The following is a 19309-nucleotide window of genomic DNA, read 5'->3' on the forward strand; positions in this document are numbered from 1 at the left end:
AGCTGCCCAAAAATGACTTTAAAGAAGGTACTATGTTGATGGGGTAATGGATTTCACATACATCATCAAGGACATTTTTCTGTGATGACTCTGCCATACAGAATATATATGTAAACCTGCTGAAGTCAGTTGGCTATTGAAATAACCTCTGAAGAAATGATTATTGAGTGTATAGTTGCTTTAAAGTTTGCAAAAATGTGTCTTGTGAATGGACTGTCAGCTGTTAAACTGTACCTGTCTTAAGTGCTATTATTATTATGATGATGATGATGATAATGATGATGTGGTGAGCTCATTCTTCAGCCACCAGAATCTTGCTGCTAAAGTTGCAAGTGAAAGACAATGAATTTTTCATAGAGAAATGCTCGTTTTTGAAAATAATACATCAAGAGCAGTAACTCTTTTATATGAAAATGTGTTCTTGATCTTATGTATTGGTATGTATTTATAGTAGCCTCTATCAATCTATTACAGAGCACAATGTTTGTCATTTGGTGTGTGTATGCGTGTGTGAGTGTATTAATTAATTATTCTATATTATTGTCTTAGAAGACTGCTTCTGCTCCAAAGTTCAATCCAGTGTGTTTGTAAATTGTGAGTCCTTTTACTTTTAAAGAAAACTTTATAGACTTGGAAATTCCAAGGGTTTTAAATACACATCAGTCTTTTACTAAGAGGGAATTTTTGAAAATGCTGTCTACCTACAGCCTTTCTCTCTTTTCCAAATAGCAATGGATGAACTTGGGAATACTGCAAACTGCTCTCTTGAGGAAGGTTGCTGGGGTCAGTCCTTCTATTTCTATGGAGATCTCATCTTGTAGAGATATTTGGAACAGCTGTAATTATGTTCAGCAAAACTCTGTGACCTGTTCAGTTATATAAGATTTCAATGCAGTAATGATGTTGATTTTGCTTCATACTGCCAATAAACTCACTTGATACTAAATATTGAGTGAATCATTTACTTTCCTCCATTCTTGACCCCAAGAAACAAACTGCTTAGTTTTTAGAAGCCTTGGGTGGGCAAATGTCATCCTATGATACCCATTTCACTTCAATTTGACTGTTTCTAATTCTGTCTGTTAGAATTTTCAGTTGCCTCTTATGTCATTTTCAGAAGGGATAAAGAACCTGAAAATAAGGATCATTGCCATAGGATTTTTCTTTTCCCTTGATAAGTTGCTAGCCTATCATTACCCAAACACTCAATGTTTATAGTTTTTTATCACTTGTCATAGATCCTCATAAATTACATGGTTTGTGTTTATTCAGCAAAATTCACATCACCTGCAGAGATGTAATGGTAGACAAACATTCATCTAATTTGGAGAGATTATAGTCCTTTCCTTCATTAGCTCTTTAGGTAAAGGAGACTCCATCTGTCAAAATGACTTTGGGTGCAGACTCAGTGGTTTGTCTACTCTTTATGTCTGGAAATTTTTTTGTCTGCATAAAAAAAGGGGATAGTCATAGTTCACTTCATTCTAAGGAAACAGACGAAAGGACAATCTGGTATAAAACTCCCCCAAACAATTGAATAGAAGGAAGTGCTCGTCACTGACTTTTCCCCCCCACCATGAAGGCACATTTCCTTCCTAGCCTTTGCTTCTCTTATCTGGGAGGATTTTTCTCCCCCCCCAAGTGAAGCATGAAGAGTTGTTAAGTCGAAAATGGAGCCTATATTTTACATGCTGATTTTTACCTTCGTGATCTTTGGGAATTCAGGTAAGTGAAATTACCCTCAGAGTATCAGAGGCATTTCTTCCCCATCTAGCTGACAATGCCCTGGGCTTTTAAAAATGTCTGAAATGTGACGGAAATGGAGCCTGTTCTCTTCATTCTATCCAGGGACGATGAGGGAAGGGATTGGAAAGGGCCAAGTATACCAGTCCTGTTTAGATTTTTTTTACAAAAGAAAATAAACCTTCTGCTTGAATTCCACATAAACTTTTATTTCTCCCAGAAAGACATGGTAATAACATACCAGTGTGCTAAAGTACCTTGAGGAGGAGGAGATATTATTAATATTTATTAACAGTTTGTAATATGTCCAATGTTCAGAGGATTTTTCTCAAGACCTGACTATACTTAATTATAAGAAACTTTTAAAAAGAACCCTTTAAAATATAATCAAAGGGGATATGGTAATTATACTTTATTTGGGAAGGCTGGAGATTTGGCCAAAATGGGGGAGGGGTGGTGGGTGGTGAGGAAGAGAGCACTAAAAATTGTTGTTGGCTTTGAATCTATGTATAAGTGTCTAATCTTAACTACCCTGTTTTAAAAATAATTGGATAGTTTAAAAAATAATTATTTTTTTCTAATTCATATGAATTAGTATTTTAGGGATTATAGTATAAAGTTGGTAAAAAAAATTAAGAGAAATGGAAACATAATTGAGAAATTAAGGAATAAAATTTTATGTGCTATAATTAAAACTATGCCTGGACTAGTCAATAATGTATTAATTAACTAGGGAGGGCATATTTGACAATGGGTGTTTTTCCATCCCTTTCCTGACTCAATTTATATTCAAAATAATTTTCAATGTGGGAATATATAAATTGAGGCAAAGGGGGTTTCTCTGGAGTGGGGGAAAGGGATAAGATGGAAAAAGTAGGTGTATTTAGTGAAAAAGGAACATGAATTTTCCTGAATTTCTATATCCTGAATCTAGCTAAAGGGTCAATCCAAATTTCTAGGATGATTTGTTTTTCCTCCAAGTTTCATTTTATTATTGGTTTAGAAAAAAATATGTATTTTCTTTCCTTTCCTGATGGTAAACTGGATGAAAGTAAAATAAAAGGGAGTTACTGAGATTTTTTGATATTTTAAAATATTCTCATGACGTTAAGCCATTTCAATTAAGTCTGAGTATATATACTGAAATAAAGCAAAAGGAATTTTTCTCTTCTTTAATATTTTCTTTTGAGGGGTTTATGATTTATTTTAAGTGGACCAAGCCTATATTATATTTTTATGGGATTTTCCATCTTCCAGAGGGTTTTCAGATTATCCACGTTCGGAAACAACAATGCCTTTATGAAAATAAGAGAGTATCTGTGGCCTTGTGCAATGTGACCAGTCAAAATCAACAGTGGATGTGGACAGAGGATGAAAAACTTCTCCATGTTAAATCTTCCCAGTGTCTGGGCATCTCCTCCTTAGCTTACCGTTCTCCAGCTGCCATCTTCCTCAACTGTTCTCAGGCACCCACATGGAACTGCCATGATAAAGAAGGATTCCTGGAGGTCACAAATTCCTCCTTCTTCCTCAAGAAGCAAGGCAACAGGGTAGTGGTCAAGAAGGACAGAAAATACCTCGATAGCTGGATGAAAATAGATGTCAATGAGAAAGGAGAATCTACCAATGAAAGTCTGTGCTTAAAGAAAGGTGAGCCACTCCTTTAAGGATGAATCCCAAAAGTTCTTATAGATGCCTTTTTTTTTTTTAACCCTTACCTTCTGTCTTAGAATCAATACTAAATATTGGTTCCAGAGCAGAATAGTAGTAGGGGCTAGGCAATGGGGGTTAAGTGACTTGCCCAGGGTCACACAGCTAGGAAGTATCTGAGGTCAGATTTGAACCGAGGACTTCCCGTCTGCTAAATATCTTTTTTAAATGCAAGAAAACTCTACAGCTTAGATCTAGTTAGGAGAAGATTCATATTAGCTGAACTAATAGTCATATTTTAAGTCATATTTTAAAGGTTTAATGGAGTCCGCAACCTCACTAATATGGGCAAAAATTTTCCTCCTTGAGAAAAAAATACATTTATATCTGTGCATTTATGTTTATATATATAGATACATATATCCCCACATTTATATATATATATTTCATATATATAATGCATCCCCATATTTATATATATAATATAAATATAAAAGTAAATATATATAAATGTGGGGATATATATTATATATATGTAATATATTTTATATAATATGTATATATGTATATATATATATATAAATGTGTCGATATAAACATTACCATGGCTAATGGCTGTAAACCATTAATCTATGTTGAGGAGGATAGATAGATGTCTGGATGAGATTATTTTCTTAAGAAATTTTTCTTTAAAAGATTACATTTATATATGTGCATATGTGCATGGTTTTACATGTAAATGTGTGAATATAAATGAACTATGGCTAAAGGTCATCAATCATCAATCTCTGTTGAAAAAGACACGTGTGTGTTTATGATGTATGCCATTATGTATGACCGTGTACACATATGTAAAATGTGTCACTATATATGAACTACAGCTAAAGTCCATCAGCCATCAATATATGTTGAGGAAATGAAACATTTGCATATGTATGGGTTGACACTTCTCAGCCTTACAGGCTATTTATTTAACTGATGATTGCTGTTCTCATTAGAATCACCCAGAACACCAAAATGGTATTTGTTGAATTTGACCAAATGGTACATTTTGTTTTGGGGGGAATCTTTTCTTTTTCTTCAGTGGTCTTCATTTTGCTAAGAGCCTTTCATTGTAAACAGATGAATAAATAAATGTTTAGGATGAGAATAGAAATGATACTGACAAATCAAAATCCACTGAGTTGCTGATCTAGGTAAGAACATATCTAAATACTTGTAGACCCATAATCTCACGCGTACGCATTTCATATACACGTATACACTGAGATTTAGTTGAATTTAGAACTGAATTTTCTCATTTGTCGATGATGTTGGACTGGATTAGATGGCTTCTAAAGTAGGGACTTCACCTCTAAATCTAGATCTTATGACCCAAGACCATTGCTTCACTTTCTCCCAGTCTCCTTTCTATCATTTTGGTCCTTATTTGCACTTCCCATAAGTGGGGGGATACAGAGAGAGGAGCAGGAAAAGAATAACACAGTTCTGTTTCAGATATAAATTCCTTGGTCTCAGGTCTGTCTGGCCCATCCCACTTTTTATGTTTTGCTTCATTTCCTTCATTCAACAAAAGCATTTATTAAATACCTAACGTATACATAGCTTTGTACTATCCATTTACATTCTCCAAATAAGATATAGTAAACAACCAGCAAGGTGATACACTGGATACAGCGTTGGACCTGCAGTCAGGAAAATCTGAGTTAAAATCCAGCCTCAAACACTTATTAGCTATTTGACCATGGCCAAGTCACTTACCCATTTGTCTCAATTTCTTCATCTATAAAAGGAGCTGGAGAAGGAAATGGTAAATCACTCCAATATCTTTGCCAAGAAAACCCCAATTGAGGTCATGAAGTCAGACACAACTGAAACAACTAAACAACAAAACAACCAAAGCTCCAAATGGCTTTATTAAAGTAGTTAAAGAAACACCTAATTACTGATAAATTGTCAAGATTAGTGAGGTTTAAAGGGGGAAAGAGGTAGTTCAGTGATAGAGTGAGAATGAAAGACAACAGGTAGACAGTCCAAGAATGAGAAGTGGGTCCTCTGTGAAGGACTGACCAAGGGCTATGAATGAGAATTATCTAGAAGAAAAAGGTGTGGTGAATTGGCCAGCTACACTGCTAGAGAGAGAATCCACAGAGATGAGATGAGGTGTCAGGGAAACATCAAATTATTGATGCTGACTTGATCCAGTTGGTGTTCATCTTCATTCTCGCTAACCAACCTTTGTAAACGTCTTCTCTCCAAAGTGATAGAGAACAAATTGTATTGGTTAAAACTCTAAACTGTATCATGCATGCCTAAAAGTGGAATATATTTGGTGGGTGGAAGGGGAGGGGAAAAGGAGACTCATCAAGTTTCCCTTCATCACCCCTATGATTCAATGAAAGATGAAAAATCAGTCTTCCCTTTTTTGCTTTAAGAAAAGCTTCCTATTTCTACACAATTCTTATGGGAAAGTATACCTCATCTAGAACCAAAGGTACAGCAAGAAGGGATATTGCCCAGCCTGGCCACCTGACATGTTTGAAACATTTACACTTTAGAAAAATATATAATATTGCTTGCTTAGAGAAAAGTCAGGACTGGTTAGCCAGTCTCCAACTCTCTAAATGAAGTTCAAATACTGCCTTAGATAATGTAGTGAATGTTTACACTTTGGAAAATGGAAGAAATGTTCCTAGTATATTGGATCCTTTAAAAACATCATTCTTTTCAATTAATTAAAAATAATAAGGGTACCACAGCTGTTTTTCTGTGAGAACTGAAGCCATGTCTCCAGAATGCTAAAACATGTGGACAAAAAGTGGGACATTCAGTCAATCATTGGAATACCCTGTCAACATGATGACAAACATCTGGGCATTTGGAAACATCCAGATGTTTGGCATTGTACCAATGTCCAAGTGATTGCCTGAATTTTTAACTTTTCATCCACATTTATTAGCATTGTATGGAAACAGACAGTGTTATATAACAAACTGTGCTCTATTAAAAAATTATCTTGCTGTTTCATTGTATAGGCTCATAAATAGCAATAATCAGGAATATTCTAATCAATATGGCATACTATGAAAAGGAATAAGTAAAAAAATAGGCTTTTTATTTAATATTTCATTTTAGATAATCACTATCCCCGTAGGCTTTTAAGGTAGTATAATTTGATCTTCTAGAAAGGGCTAAACATAAGGCATGAAGAAATTAGTAGGAGAAAGCTATTTTAGACCCCATCCTTGCCATTGTAGAACAAAGCAATTTTATGTCAGGAATGTTGGCTTGGCTAATCTTTCACTTCTTACCCAACCAAATGAAATTTTTAAAACTACTAAACAGTGAAAAAAAGGCATAATGTGATCTCAAGAGGCAGTAATCATCAGGTCTGGTGCCTTCTGTTAGAAAAATTATCATTATTACATATCTGACACAAGAAGAGAGTCTGGGGTTTTTTTTTTGGTATGATTGTTAGAGCAAGGAAATTTGGATCTTTGATTTTATTGGTGTAAAAAGTCCTATATAAGAACTCCTTCAATTGATGAAGAAACTCAATTGGTAACTAATAAATAGTCTTAGACAATTTTATGGGACACTAAGAGATTAAATGATTTGCTGGTTGTCATACCTCTAGTATTTTATATGACCTGAACCAAATTCTAAGGCCATTTGTCTATCAACTGAGTTACATGATCTCTCTTGTCTTCATTAATATAGTAGAATTGGATGTGATTCATTTTCAATAACTCAAGTTTACCAAGTTCCAACTATTCAAAAAAAAAAAAAGAACAGGAAACTTGTAAACAATATAATCTATTTCACCTTCTCCCATAAATTATACACTGAATTTTTAGTTGGGCCTATTGTGTTTTTGTAAATTCAGGCTTATGACAGGCCTATGTGATTGGAAGGAAAAAATTCCTTGCTTCCCCACAAATCTATATGGTGGCTCTACTTTCTTGGGAGTTAGGAATCAGACACCTCAGAAATCATCTAATCCAAAGATTTCAAGCTCAAGTAGAAAGGGATTCCTGGTGCCTGCAGATAGACAAAAGAAATCTAGTATTAATATTTATTGGTGTTCTATTGTATTTTTTAAATTTTTAAATTTTTTGTCTTAGAATTGAAGCTAAGTATCAGTTCCAAGGCAGAAGCGAAGTAAAGGATAGGCAACTGGAGTTAAGTGACTTGCCCAGGATCACACAGCTGGGAAGTATCTGGGGCCAGATTTGAACCTAGGACTTCCTTTATCCAGGACTAGTTCTCTACCACTGAGTCACCTAGTTGCCTCACTTTATTTTATTTTTGTGTTTTTTGTTAAATATTTCCCAAATACATTTTAGTGTAGTTCCAACTTGTAGGAAGGGGCTATCAGACAGTGGGGGTGTGATTTGAGGACCTCCACTTGACTGGAACTCCTTGGCCAAAGTTGCTTACTCCCCCTCCCTACTAGGAAAACATTTGAGGGTATAATTCGGATGGAGGCTCCCCAAACTGGAAGGGCGGTAGAGGAGATGATGTAGGAAGGTGTTAGGAATAGTTTGAATCCTATGTGACTTCTGTCCAATGTTCAGAGCCACTGACCAGCCTCCCCCAAGCACCTCCCAAACTTTTTTCCTCAAGATGGTGAATGGTGTTCTAAAACATCCCTTCAGCCACCCAACGATAGCTCCCTGCTCAAGGTCCCTACTCCAAACTCTAATCAATGTAACTAATATAGCTGAACAGGGATTTATTGTGAAGATAAAGTTTTGGGGGTTCAGGGAAGGGAAAGGATATGGGGAATCAGGAATGAGGGTAAAAGGGATAGCCTTCACTAACAACTATGAACTTCCCCCTGGGGTAGGCAGCACTGGATCTCCTTTGTGGCTTGATCTCAGTACTTGTTCCTCACCCCCTATAATATCCTAATTACTATTCAATAACCTAATACAAAAGGGGAGTAATAGGGATAAATGAATCAAGCAGGATCCAGAAAGGGTCTCCCCTTTGAGCCTGCTTCCCCGCCTTGGGGAATTTGAGCTCTTCGATAAAAAATGGAGAAGTGCAGTGTCAAAGTCTTCTTGGATGATAATTTGAAGCTTGTTGAAATGATGTTGGCAGTTGTGATCTTCAAATAGACTCAAATATAGGGGTACAGAGGAGCCAGATTCACTCCAGAACCAAACACACCCACCTCCCTTCACCTAACCCCCCAGGTCAGAGTTAGCTCAGGAGTGAACTTACAGTTGGAACTCCTCCTCCTCTGGCCCCTTCCTTCACATTGGGATCTTCCAACATCTTCCTGGGGCTGCTCCAAGTTCCATTTCATCTCAGTATTGCAAGCCTTGCTGGTTTTTTTCTGCCCAAGTCCAATCATTCTGTTACACACTCCACTTGGGAGTTTTGTGACCACAGTAACATCTCCTAGTCCAACATCTTTATTTTAAAAGGGAGGAAAATTAAGTTCAGGTAGGGGAACTGATTTACCCAAAGGTCAGGCAGAACCTGAGTCAAGATTTAAACCCATGTCTTCTGATTCTAAAATTAGGACTCTTCCGCTACATAATGCTTCCATACTAGAAGAACAACTGATCCTAGGATTGAAATATGTTGCTTTACCATCAGAGCTATATGTGGCATTGTCTTGCAAATGAAACTCAATTGAACAGGCTCACCTAAAACTCACTTTCAATAACAGAAGATGGGGGCAGGGAGGGAAGACAGATTAGAAACCCCCTACCAATTCAATACCAAATATCCAGGTGTGTAGCAAAAAATAAATCTGTTTTCCAAATGTTTTATCTATATGACACCAGGCATTCATGAAGCTTTTAAAAAGTCTGGAAGATTAAATATTTATATATGGTAGCCAGCTATCTGACATTTGGTACTTGGAACTAGTTCTCTAGTTGTTATCTAGTTACCTAATGTTATCTAGATGTGACCAATATCATTTAGTCCAACTCCTATCTAAAACTTAAACTCCTTTGGCAACCACCAAAGATGGCTATTTAGCATTTACTTAAAGACTTTCTGTGACCAGGAACTCACTACCAGTCAACTGATTGACATTTATTTTTTGAGAGGGTACCAAGTAACAGATAACATGCAGAACTTGCAGATTTGAGTTCACATACTTTCTCTGACACTAACTCTAATACTCTGAGCAAATTAGATGATATCTTTGAGCTTCCGTTTTCCCTTCTCTAAAGTGAAGATAACAAAATCTATTGTGTCTACTTTGCAATTTTGTAGTAAGGTTCAAATGATAACCTATATAAAGTGCTTAGCTAATGTATATATATATATATATGTATATGGACTATGTATGTTTTGCCTTCTGAAGCTGCTTGCATCTTTAATTTTGAATTCTCTGATCAGGGGCAATTTTTCAGCTATTTCACAGATTTTGTTGAACTAGTAAGACATTTTGCTGGGGAGGCTATTTATATAACTATTACTTTATGTTATATTTCATCTTTATTCGAAAATTAATACCCTCCATATTGAACTATTAAAGCAGTCATATGCTAAGAGAGTAAGAGAAAGTACTTTATTAGTGATCATAACAGTTAGAAACTGGGAAGAAAACCCACTGACAAGAAAGAGCAGAATGCAGAGGGACTCTTTTCTAGACTTAGGTCATGGCTCCACTAAATAATTTCACCAGCAAAACGTGAGCTCCTTGAGAATAATGATAGTTTCATATTTGTCGTAATACCTCAATGCCTAACACAACAACTAGCATGCAGTAGATGCTTAATAAATATTCATTTGAATGTTAAATTCAAATAGACTGATCCCCGCACCTGGGATCTGTGCCCCCTGGCTTCCTTGTAGTCTCAACTAAAATCCTTCCTTCTTCATGACACCTTTTTACAGCCTTCTCAATTTTGGTCCCTTCCCTCTAAGATTCCCCACCAATTTATCCTTTCTAGATCTTTTCTGTATATAGTTGTTTGCAAGCTGTCCCCACCATTAGACTGTCTCCACCATTCCACCTCCAGGAGAGCAGGGACTATAGAACACAGTCCTTTCTTTGTATCTCCAGAATTTAGTTCCTAGTGTGAAGATGGGATTAACTCTCCCCAGCCCATTTTAGATTTAATCACCAGAAGTGTATACACACACCTCCCCCCTTACATGCTGGCCCTTACACTAGGCATATAGAAGGTGCTTAATAAATGTTAGTTGACTGATTAAGGTGCATCCCTTCTAGGGTTGTTATTTCTTCAAATACTCTTTTGATGAATTAATTGACTAAAAAGCATTTATTATGCACTTACTGTGTGCCAAACAACTAACCATTAGAAGTCCAATCTTTTTGTGAAGAAGACTGAGATGACTGGCTCGGTTGTGCTTAAATTCTGTCATTCCATTTTCTTAGAAACAAGATTTTCTCAGCTTTCTTCAGTCCTATCAATCTGTAAACTTTCCTAAATGCTCTAAACTGTGCATCTTACTTCTTCCTCCCCCCTTTACTACCTTCAATCCATTGGTTTAGTTAGATAGCTTACAGAAATGTATTCATGCATACACATAAACACAACATAGGATGTCTTTCCTTCTCTACATGTATCTCTACTCCTATTTCTATATCATTTCTTTCTGTCTCTGATCTCTTATCTCTATCTCTGTATTATCTCTCTGTATATCTCTCATCTCTATCTCGGCACATACATATCCTTTTCCTGCCCATCCTCATCACCTTTACTAAAAATGGTCATGAGGAATGAAGATGCATGAGGCTTTAAGATGGATACACCAAAGTAACTTTCACCAAAGGTAGTCAAAATGTTATGATCCATTTTCAGGAACCAAGAATATAGACACAACTATATTCATTGCATATTCTCATTTGCATTTCATTGTTTAACTACCCTATGACTTAGTTTGCCTTTTTGTCAAAGAATGAACTGCATCTAAAACACAGACTGCTAATTCTGCCACCATCGACAAAAAAGGTACCCTGAAGGTTTAATTAATGCAGATTATTTTCTCCTTGCTCTAAAACAATTGTTACTAAGATGAGCCAAACAGATACACTTAAACATCTCCTTAATGCTTTTTAAGTATCATGGAAGGGAGAATATATGCTAAATTAAACACTATCTTCTTCATATTACATAATTAGTATTTGCTCCCCAGGAACTCTCTTTCCCAGCTTCCCATGTTCCTTCTTATATTATGTGCTAACGTAGGGAGGATATAAATTTTGTGTAGCTACACCCTCTCACTCTCTTCCCTTGATCACAAATGGGAAAGTAGATTTTACAAAGGCTTTTACTTTTGTCCTTTTATTCCTTCTACTTCGAGTGATTATAAAATATAATATTTGGAGTTATTTGATATCAATTTTAATCTTACATTGCACTTTTAAGGGGAAATTACAATGATCTTCATGAGAAAGTGTGTGTCATAGTGAACAGAGAGCTGATCTTAAAAGCTGTTAGCCCTTGATTCAAATCCAGCCTCTGGCTGTATAGCTCTGGGTAAGCAATCTAATTTCTCAGTACCCCTAGACAACTCTAAGATTTTAGGTTTCAAAGAAGCTATTGACCTGCATTGGTAAAAGAGTTTCCTCATCTAGGAGCTACTTCTATCAAAGAAGTCACAAATCCAGTTCCTATCCCTATCTCATTGTTATTGTAATGGCACCAAAAGTCCATTCTCTTACTTATTGTCTTGAGTCCTATCATAGATTAATTCAAAAACTATAATACATACATATACATACACCCAGGCACACACATATGTTTTGGGTAAGATAATACATTGGAATCTTAATTAAATACTATCCCTCAGGGACTATATAAGGTAATTACTTTCATAAGATCATAGATTCAGAGTTTGAAAGGACCTTGTTTCTCATATGTAATCAATCCCCATCCCACACATACATACATACATAATCTCATTTTGTAGAAGAGGAAACTAAAATCTAAAAAAGTTGTTTGTCCATGATCACTCAGACTGTAAATTGGAGAGTCAAGATTCAAACCCAAGTTCTTATACTTCAACATACTTTCACTGTACCATGCTGCTACCTACATAGAATAAAAATCCTACTCTCTTCTGAATCTGATTTCAGTTGTTTCATACATATATTCTCTTCAAGCATAGAACCAAGATGATTTTAAAGGTTAATTAAAACTTATTCACAAAGAATATGGAAAATTTTTAAAGTCATTTTACTAAACTCCTCAGATTAGACCTAAGATAAAGATACCTACCTAACCTTCTGTAAGGAAAATGTCATAATGAAGGAAGTATATTAACAATTAAATTAATATTGAAGTTTTTAAACTCTCTGTGTATTTTTCCACTACGTGAATAATTGCCTCTCAATATTGTAAAAATACTAGCCACTATACCATTGAAATATAACATATACCTTTATAAAAATTAATTTTGTACCACTAATACATTCAACTCTCCGATATTTATTTAAGTAGTTTTGTAGTACTTTTCCCATAAGAGTTCAGGATGTATAAATGACTTGTTGGGAGACATAGTAGACATTTCTAGGATGAGGACTTGTACTCCTCCTTTCTTCTTTCAACTCTCAAGGCATGCACAAAAAATATTAATTCATCCCAATCGTGGTTCTCTTTAGTTTATGGCTTAAGTCCACAAGACTAGAGAAACTAGACACTGAGGTTGACATGATTTTCTCATTTCCTAAGTAGCATAATGTGAGTGTTAAAAACATAGACACGAAATAATGGGATATGAGCTGAGAGCCATCCCTAGTTCTTTCTTTGGAAAAATCTTGTGGTTGATGATGGAAAGTGGACCTTTTTGATTTTAAGTTGTGATACATACACACATACATACATATAGCCTATGCAAATGTACATGTTGTATGTGTGTGACTCAAATGAAAGAAAATTGTAGGTCATCTTTAAAAATTGCTTTGAAGAAACTCAAAATCTAATCAAATCTCCTTACTCATAGAAGAGCCATCAGAAAGGATTTCTGAAGTATCCCTCTAATATTCACGGTACTTTTGCTTCATTGATTGCTTTAAATATTTGAGTTGACACATAAAACAATAATGTTCATCTCAGGATGAAACCTCACCAACTGCTACTTATGGTGCAGAGGTAATCATAGGTTGGCATGCTAAGACATTATAATTACATACTAGGTAATCATATTTGGAAGCTTCTGTGTCTCCTAACCCAGTCATTAAATCTTTTTGGAGGGTTGGAGAGCTAAAATTGGCCTCAATGATAGTCATTCCAATGGAGTAGCACAGGGCAAATCTCATTACTACAAACAAAATGTCTTTGAGGATCTTAGAACCCAAGCTAATGATCACTTATTTCAAGCAGCACTAGATAAAACAAAATTGTGCTCCTTCAAATCCTCCTGGAAAGTGAGTGAAGTGTAAGAAAATAAGGGAGAAAACAAACCAAAATCTTTGTCCACCTAAGGAATATGACTGGTTCTACAGAGTCAAATCATCAAGAAATATTTATAAAGTGTCTCCTCTGTGCCAGGCACTGTTCTAGGTAGGTTCTAGGCTGAGAACACAAAGATAAAAATGAATTAGTTCCTGTTCCAAGAGAACTCATATTTTATCAGGAAAGTTATAAGTAGAGAGGGGTTCTAAAAAGTAGAGGGGATCCCTATCTGGACCTGTGATTTCTTTGGTATAGGGAAGACCAGTACCTTACCAATACAATTAAGTGTCTTCTCAGAAACTTAAAGTCTTGAAGAATTATGTAGCCTATTGAAAGGTTAACTGACTTGGTCACAGTCACATGAACAATACAGCCCTGAAATAGCCCTTGAACTCAAATCTTCTGATTTCCAAGCTAGCTCTTTATCCATTAAGCCATGCTGTAAGTCAATAAAGAATAAATATAAAAAAATTCAAGTAGTATAGGGGGAGATTTCACAGGCAGGTAGTAAAAAAGAGGCAAGATTTTCTATAAAAGACAATCTTAGAAGGAAGAAAGAAATACCATGAGAAAGAAGTGAGGAAAGAGTGTTCCAGGCATGAGAGCTACCCCTTGTCAATACGTGGCAGTTGAAGGAGGAGCACAGTAGTGTGCCAGAGGGGGTTTATTTATGTTGAGACTAGAAAGTTCAGTGGTAGCCAAGTTGTGAAGGGCTTTAAAATCTAAGCCAAAAGCAATCCTAGAAGCAACAGGAAACCACTGCAGTGTCATGAGTTAGGAGTGTGACTTGGAGAGTCAGACCTGAGCTCAAGGAAAATCACTTGGGCAACTGAGTGGAGGATGGAGTAGAGAGAGGGAAAGACTCAGTTCAAGGCAAGGATCAATTAAGAAGACATTTCAGTATTTCAGAAGAGAGATGATTAGGGCCTGAACTAAGGTGGTGGCCAGATGAGTCTTAGGGAGAAGTGGATACAAGAAATGTAATGCAGGTAAAAATGTCAATATTTGGTAACTTATTGGATAGATGGATTCAGGGGGAGTGGGGAGGGGAAATAATGCCAAGGCTAGGAATCTGGGGAAGGGGATTAGAAGGATGGTGATGCCACCAATAGAAACAGAGAAGTTTGCAAGAGAAGAAGAGAGTTGAGGTCAGAGGATGGGAAGGAAGATAATAAGTTCTGTTTTATACATGTTGCATTTGAGATGTCTGGGATAGTTCAATATACAATATTTGATACTCAGTTTGTGAGACAAGGATCTTAAGACTGGAGATAAAGATCTGTGCTTTATCTACATGGAAATGATAGTTAAACACTTGGGAGCTGGTGAGGTCACTGAGTAAGAATATAAAGAAATGAATAAGGTTAAGGATGGAATCAGAAAGTATAGAAAGAACAGAAACAAACTAGAAGAGAATGCCCTAAACCACAGTTAGGCAGTGTGAGATGAACAGTCAGCAAAAGACTCAGAAGTGATCAGTTCAGGAGGAAAAAAAACAAAAGATCAAAGAACAGGGGGCAACTGGGTAGCTCAGTGGAGTGAGAGCCAGGCCTAGAGACGGGAGGTCCTAGGTTCAAATCCAGCCTCAGACACTTCCCAGCTGTGTGACTCTGGGCAAGTCACTTGACCTCCATCGCCTACCCTTACCACTCTTCCACCTATAAGTCAATACACAGAAGTTAAGGGTTTAAAATTTAAAAAAAAAAAAAGATCAAAGAACCATAAGAGCCTAGAGAAGAAACCAGAAGGTGGCAAATAATGTCAAATGTAGGAAAGAGACCAGAAAGGACAACAACTGAGAACAGACTGTGAGGTCTGGCAATTAATAGGTCATTGGTAACTTTGCAGAGAACAATTTTAGCTGAGTGAGGAGGTCAGAAGTCAGATTGACAAAGGCTGAGAAAGGAGCTAGAGGAGAGGAAGTAGAAACAGTAAGTATGGACAACTTTTTCAAAGAGTTTGCCTGAGAAAAGGAAAAGAGATATAAACAATAGCTTGAGTTCCTTGTAAAAGTGTTGATCTATTTCAAGGTTGTATGATGTCAAATAAAGGATATTCCAATGAGTTAATAAGTATGTCCAAACTGTGTCCTCCAAGTGGCTGCCTGTGCCCCTAGAAATCTTCCAGTCATAGAATCTTAAAGTGAGAAGAGACCTGAGAGTTCATTTCAGTCATGCCCTATCCCTTCTCCCCAAATATGAGTCCCCTCCAGACAGTCCCAAAGTATTCACTCAAAAAAGGACAAAAAGCTAATTATGCAGAAATGTTCCAGTAAATTCATCCATCAGCTATTACAGCTTCTACACACTACCCTCTGGCTTCTACAAAAGGAAAAAAATGAGGTACTATCTAATGGCAGAGAAAAAGAACTTCCTCTGGCACTATGGAGACAATGGGAACAGGGCTAGTCATTAAAAAATTTTCCCCCAAGGAACAGTTTCCAAACCTTGCATATTTGTATAGGTTTTCATATTCTTCAAATCTTGACCACTGGTATGATGGAGAAGACAGGTTAAACATGGCTGCCTGGCAATAGTTTTAAGGAGTTTCCTAAAGATACTTCTCAGAACTCTACAGTTCTGTGTAGCACAGTTTGAAAAAAAAGCACAGTGATAGAAGATAGGTGAATCCATTACAAAAATCAGTGATAATATATTTTCAAAGCAAATATATATTTATGATATTTATATATGAGACACATATATGCACATAATATATTTGCAAAATAAAGCAACATAAAATAAAATTACTATATATTACTTTTCTTTTCCTTAATTGACTTGCCCAACCCTCAATAGTAAAATAATTAGAATTAAGTTGTAGTTCAGACTTTGTGACTAAATAGTTTGGCAACCTCAGTGAAGTCAATTCATCTGTGGGCCTGTTTCCTTACCAGTAACATGTAAAAATAAATTATTTCTTACATTCCTTCCAGCTTTAGCATTTTATGATTTGATAAATCATATATTTTAGAAAGAAAAGAAAATAGAGTTTCTGTACAAAAACATTGAATGGGTAAGCGGGCAGAAATCATAGCTATTTTCAGATTTGAATAATTGATGCTAGGTAAGATGTATCACTGCTATTTATATAGATGCCCACTACTTTCCAAAGACTGTCCAAAATAAGGATCAATGATAATCAAGACCATCTTTAAAATCTAGAGGTTTTCTCATTTTTCCATTTTCATTCTAGTAATATTCTATTGTATTTTCCCCAATTACATGTAAACTTTTTTAAATATTTGCTTTCAACATTTTGTGAACCAAATTCTTTTCCTCTTTTCCTCTCCTCTTCCCTCCTGAGACAGCAAGTAAAAGTAAATTATACATGTGTTATGCAAATTTCAACAGAGCTCTTGCCATATAATAGATAGAACTGGCCTTAGAGTCAGAAAAACCTGAATTTAAGACCTCTCTCCAAAACACTGGCTCTATGATCCTAGGCAAATTACTTGACTTTTCAACATCCCAGGCAACTCTCTAAAACTATAAATTTCTGAGATAATACTGACCAATAAGTGTCGAAGAAATTCTTCACCTGGAGTTCTTCACCTAGATGAAACCACTGGTCTAATCCACCAAAGATTTTAAGAAATCAACCCAAAACATAGAATTGGAATCTTTCTTGTGTATCTCTATCAAAACTGAGTCACTTTTGATAGTAGCAATTTCAACAACTTTCACTGCTCTAGAAAAAACAGGACACCCTTATGGGTGGTTTTGAAAACAATGATGCAGTGGAGAAAGTACTGACCTCAGAGTCAGGAAGATCTGAGTTCAAATCCTGCCTCCATTAGATTGTAAACTCTTTGAGGGCAGGGACTATCTTTTGACTCTTTTTGTATCCCTGTTGCTTAGCACAGTGCCAGGTACAAAGTAGGCACTCAATAAATGCTTTCTGATTGATTGGACTACAAATTATGTAGAAAGGATCTTAACTTGCATTAGAAAAGGGTACTTTTCCTCATCTGGGAGTTTCTTCTATTAAGGTTATTCCTCTCTGCCCAAGAAGAACTAAAGTCAGATGAGTCAATTTGATCCCACTACACTTCTCAGAACATACTAGACTACTATTGTTTTCCATAGAACTATGGTTAAAAATAAGTATCTGGTTCCCTAACACATCTATGATAAGAGAGCTTTTCTCCTTACTAAGTAAAATTGTTCATTCTGTGGTGAGTCAGTTAAATGTAAGGTTGATTTTAGCCATTATCCTTTATTCCCTTTAGCTCCCCAGGGTGGAGAAGCTTTAGCAAGGATCACTAGAAACACCACTCCTCCAAAGATCACCATCACCACAAATGCTGTTACCTATAACCCCAAGAATCTGCTTCGAAATGTCACAGAGGTCCTCACAAGGGAGGCCACAGAAAATTACCATATAAGCAGCACTGGGGATCCTCATGTGCAGATGACCGGGATTACAGAGAAGCCTTGGACACAGACGACTACCCAGCAGTATCCCAGCACCCCGGCAGAGGTAAGGCAAAGAAAAAAAAGTTTTTAGTATGTGGAGTGTGGTTTACGAAACCTGAAATTTCTGAAGACTCCTTGAAAGGTTAATTATGTTAAAAATGGCACTAAATGAGGAGTGTGATTTCCTTTGGGTTTTCTACCTGCTATATTTGTAAATGCCTGTGTTCTGGGTAAACATAAACCTTTGAAATGTACCTCAAGTTCAAGTATGTTGCAGCACACATAAATAATGCAACTAGCCTAGGATGTTCTTGCAAGAACCTACTTAATTCTCATCTATCTACACAAATCACAGAGCAAAGAGATTATGAGAACATAATGGGTAATCCAAGAATTGTTACCATTTTGTTACTGGACAAGGTAAAAAATGAACAGAGTACTCTCCCCATCTGGGTTCAGTCATCATCTCTACTTCAGGGACGTACCAATCAAGCACTCTGCTCTGAGACAGGTAGAAAAAACCCTACATTCACAAACACACACACACACACACACACACACACACACACACAGGACTCTCTCTCTCTCTCTCTCTCTCTCTCTCTCTCTCTCTCTCTCTCTCTCTCTCTCTCATACTCACATCACACATCATCCACAGATGGAGTGTATAACTGAGAAATATCTGCAAAAAAGATGAATGACCATACACTCAGAGTATTGTTGAATGTAGCCAAAGCCATAACTAAGGCATGCCAATCAAATCTTTATTTCATCACCCCCAAATTTAAAGGACCCTAGCAATATATATGTCTTCACCAACTTAAGACACTCCTGTGCTTGGCACCTAGTTAATGAGGATAAATAGTTAGAATGGAAAATTACCAGATACTTTCTCCTCCAGCAGCCACATCCCAGGTGAGTTCCTCTCTATCCCTCCCCCTAAATCTCTATCCCCAACTGCTTCTTCAGCATGTTTCTTGCTATTTGTTCCAAGAGTTTTCTGCTAGTAGTCATCTGCAAACAGTGCTAGCCATGGTTCTGATCTTAACAATTATCTAATAGACTTTGTTTTTCTCTCTGGACCTGGGTCCCCTGAACTATGTC

At 36.4% G+C, this 19309-nt stretch overlaps 1 protein-coding gene across 1 annotated transcript; it reads left to right on the forward strand.

Annotated features, from left to right (window-relative positions):
* The first annotated feature begins 1670 nt into the window (after positions 1-1670).
* LOC123248630 lies at positions 1671-18299 on the forward strand. Its single transcript, XM_044677471.1, has 3 exons — positions 1671-1725; positions 3001-3393; positions 18019-18299. Exons 1-3 carry the CDS (start codon positions 1671-1673, stop codon positions 18294-18296), a joined length of 726 nt encoding a protein of 241 aa, XP_044533406.1. The 3' UTR covers positions 18297-18299.
* Positions 18300-19309: the final 1010 nt, after the last annotated feature.

The sequence above is a fragment of the Gracilinanus agilis genome, chromosome 5 (assembly GCF_016433145.1).
Source record: "Gracilinanus agilis isolate LMUSP501 chromosome 5, AgileGrace, whole genome shotgun sequence".
Taxonomy (NCBI): domain Eukaryota; kingdom Metazoa; phylum Chordata; class Mammalia; order Didelphimorphia; family Didelphidae; genus Gracilinanus; species Gracilinanus agilis.

Coding starts and splice junctions, on each gene's coding strand:
- LOC123248630 (XM_044677471.1), top strand. CDS start 1,671: ATGGAGCCTATATTTTACATGCTGATTTTTACCTTCGTGATCTTTGGG. Junction 1,726..3,000: donor CGTGATCTTTGGGAATTCAG/GTAAGTGAAATT, acceptor TCCATCTTCCAG/AGGGTTTTCAGATTATCCAC. Junction 3,394..18,018: donor AAGTCTGTGCTTAAAGAAAG/GTGAGCCACTCC, acceptor TATTCCCTTTAG/CTCCCCAGGGTGGAGAAGCT.